The sequence below is a fragment of the Priapulus caudatus genome, unplaced genomic scaffold (assembly GCF_000485595.1).
Source record: "Priapulus caudatus unplaced genomic scaffold, Priapulus_caudatus-5.0.1 Scaffold268, whole genome shotgun sequence".
NCBI classification, from domain to species: Eukaryota; Metazoa; Priapulida; class Priapulimorpha; order Priapulimorphida; family Priapulidae; genus Priapulus; species Priapulus caudatus.
Genome location: NW_014577329.1, coordinates 244305 through 247757, shown reverse-complemented (window position 1 = coordinate 247757; position 3453 = coordinate 244305). Strand labels below are relative to the sequence as shown.

Sequence of the window (3453 nt, the reverse complement as noted above, 5' to 3'; positions counted from 1 at the left end):
GCGGAACGTACCCTGGGTATGGTCCGGTATACCGGCGGAACGTACCCTGGTACTAAATACTACTATCTAATATGCCGGACCGTACCTCGCCTACTCCATTAACGAGTCTAGGGAGTCGCCTACGCCTACTTCCTAATCCTAACACTAAACCTAACCATATCAGCTAGATAGTTACCAGGGTACGTTCCGGTATACCGGACCGTACCCAGGGTACGTTAAAGCATACCGGGTACCGTAGCTCTAGTACCTATAGCCCGCTTTCATTAACTGCCGCTGCCTCTAGCAGTTAATGAAACCGGGCTATACTCCCTATAGTACTAGAGCTAGTTCCGGCAGTACCCTGGGGGACATACATAGACCCTATGACTATGACTATGAGGCTATGTTGTGAGCGGCAGTGGCACTGGCACTGGCAGTGCCTTCCAAAATGTGTAACTATGTAGAATAATTAATTATAATTTACAATTGTGAATATATTCATAATTTTACTTAATTTGGCGCATGTGCCAGCCACTCACACAGCTGTTCACTGGTTGTTCGATATAGTCCCTTAGACTTTGAATGCTAATATTTATAAGCCGGTTATGAGTGCAATAAGGCAATGGAGGATGACATGTTGGATCCTGTTCCGTAGATGGGCTATTCATCATTCACTCAGTTTACTTTACGTAGACAAGGGGCCTTTGAACCCATCTAGCCGCCGCTACCACGTGACGTTATATGCTGTGTAAATAAAACAACATGTCAGCGCCCTATATATACTTCGTTTATTACAACGGCCTATACGTTGATCGTGAGAGGCTTAATTATTGATAAAAACAATCAATAAACAGGTGTGCACAGATCCGTAGCTTAGTAGCTATAGCCTATAGCATGGCGACGTAGATGAGCAGTTCTTCCCCATACTAACTGAATTAGCATCACAGGCATTTTATTGGAACATTTCAATAATAATAAAATGATGGTGAATAAACACGAAATGTACCTACCAACGCCTAGGCAAAGGTTCGGTTCAAGGATGGACAGCATGGGCAGATTTAGATACAATAATGTAACCCAAAACGAAGGATGGGGGTGGGTAGCCAGCGGCAGTTAATGTAAGCGGGCTATAGTACTAGAGCTAGGGCAGATTGAGACCTATGAGTATGCATGACTATGTCATTTTCGTAAATGTGAGGGTAGGCGCCCGCGCCCTTTATATAAAATCGACAGGGGTGTTGTTCAGGGTGTTAATTGTTTATTCATTTTGACCAAGAAACAAAGAAACATGTTATTGTTAGTTCACAGAAAGTGTGGAAAAAACCGAGTTTAAGCGACACGTACTATACTCCCCCGTTTCCGACTGTTTGTTACCATCGCTACGCTCGCGTATTTCACGTCATGTCACTAATATATGTTTAATATTCCCTGTGCTACGGCCCTAAAATGTATCTGCGTATTTGCGCGCGCCATTTACGCACTTATACTACTTACTATCCGCAGTAAATTAGGAAAAAGTTCGGTTCAAGGATAGAGATGATGTCCAGTACGGTGATTGGATAGCATGATGTTAGTTGATAAGATAGGACTGGACATCTTCTCTATACCTGAGCCAAAAGTTCTGGTTCCGGCCGACTGTTCCTGAAGGGTTCCGGCCGGAACTGGAACTCTGTGTGCCCAGGGTACTGCCGGAACGTACCCTGGTACTATCTAATATGCCGGACCGTACCTCGCCTACTCCACTAACGAGTTTAGGGAGTCGTCTACGCCTACGCCTACTCCCTAACCTTAACCCTAACCCTAACCCTAACCCTAACCATATCAAATAGTTACCAGGGTACGTTCCGGTATACCGGACCGTACCCAGGGTACGTTCCGGCAGTACCCTGGGGGACATATAGCCCCTATGAGCCTCAGTTATATTGTGCTACTGACCAATTAGGGTCAACAGTTGGAGAAAGACAGTATGGTGCAAGATGGCACTTAATATACCACCAGCACCATCACCACAGTCTGTTGCGCATGCTGATCAGGAGCATGAAAGAACTATCAGGTAGGTGCAATGACCATGTGTGATGTCTCTATGTTCATACATGACCCAGTTATACAGCCGGTAATAGATAGGTAGTACATATAGCACCAGAAACTAAACAAGAAGCTAACATATAATGGTGCAAATTTATATAACTTTAATTAACAGAGGATTCATATGTGAATATAAGCTTTTTATCTAAATGTATGTGTTTGTTGTTCCGTGTAGCAGTCATGAGAGAAAGGTATATCAAAATCTGTCATAATTTTCAGGTTGACTGTGTTCGTGGAAGACAGGTATTCAACTGGTGGTCGCATTGGCATTCATGTAGTGCCAACAATCACAGTTGCTGAACTAACACAAAAGGTTAACCATTTGGTTTTTATAAATTTGTGCTATGCATATCCTAGCTATGGTCATTTTTGATTGGTAAAGCTCGTATTGATACAAATATCAGCAGGACGTTTTTTGACAGTTATAATTGCATTTGATCTCATAAAGAAACATTTTTTAGATTTTTAGAGAATATGGGCTTCCACGACATGTACAACGGTGGATAATCAGAAATAGGCTTCCTGGAGAACATGAAACGCTGCAGCAGTGTGGAGTGAACAGTCCTGGTTGTGCTGTGTATTTATACGTGGTTACACCTCAGATTAACAAAAATATCTAGTCACCTGTATCTGCTGTCACAAACAAACACACAATTAAGGCTTTAGGAATTAATCTGTCGTGTCTTAATTATCATATATGCTGACGTACGTGTCTGTAGTCAACAATTGACAGGCAATGGTAAAGTAATTGAAAGGTAGCATTTGCAAATTGCTATCATTTTCTGTGGATTTTATTAAGTTTTCAATTTAACTGGTAATATTAATAATTGAATTCTACACAAGACATTTACTGTATCGGATTTTATCTGTGCGTTCATGATCAATATATAATTGTTGCACAATATTCAGCTATGTTATAGTAAAATTAGGTGAGCATATTCAGCAATAATAAATGGTACAATCGCATACTACAACGTAGTACGAATTAGAATTGTGCATATTGTGGTTCAACTAAAGAAATAGTGTAATATGATAATATTAATTATACCAGTATTTAATACTCTGTTATTGCAGTATAATTATAATAATTTACATTATGAAATTACTCACTTTGATCAATTACCATCTTCACAATTTAAGGTAGTATTCAGCAATATATAATACTCTGATAATATAAGTTAACTGTACCACAGTCACATGGAACGTTTCAATAATAAAATGATGGTAAATAAACACGAAATATATATCAACATATATATCAATGCCTCGTCTACACGACGAACCTTAACTCGAGTTAAGTGTCTACACGGGGCCTTAACTCAAGTTAAGGTACGCACGCACGCATGCACGCACGTGTACGTGCACACGCACGCATGCACGCACGTGTAC

At 40.6% G+C, this 3453-nt stretch overlaps 2 protein-coding genes across 5 annotated transcripts in view; one reads left to right on the top strand and one right to left on the bottom strand.

Annotated features, from left to right (window-relative positions):
- Positions 1-609, bottom strand: part of LOC106808321 (DNA excision repair protein ERCC-6-like) — a 15293-nt gene extending 14684 nt beyond the window's left edge. The window contains exon 1 of the mRNA XM_014810986.1: positions 519-609. The gene's annotated coding sequence lies outside the window, so the exon portion shown is untranslated. The remainder of the gene's footprint in view (positions 1-518) is intronic.
- LOC106808325 (ranBP-type and C3HC4-type zinc finger-containing protein 1-like) overlaps positions 1-3331 on the top strand; it is a 6082-nt gene extending 2751 nt beyond the window's left edge. For 2 of the 4 annotated variants that reach the window (XM_014810996.1, XM_014810995.1), the window contains exons 2-4: positions 1922-2032; positions 2284-2377; positions 2526-3331. In XM_014810996.1, the coding sequence (XP_014666482.1) occupies positions 1956-2032; positions 2284-2377; positions 2526-2684 (330 nt within the window). In that variant the 5' untranslated portion in view covers positions 1922-1955 and the 3' untranslated portion in view covers positions 2685-3331. Of the gene's footprint in view, positions 1-714; positions 834-984; positions 1006-1921; positions 2033-2283; positions 2378-2525 lie in introns of those variants that run through there. The other 2 variants (XM_014810994.1, XM_014810993.1) reach the window with 2 other exon arrangements.
- Positions 3332-3453: the final 122 nt, after the last annotated feature.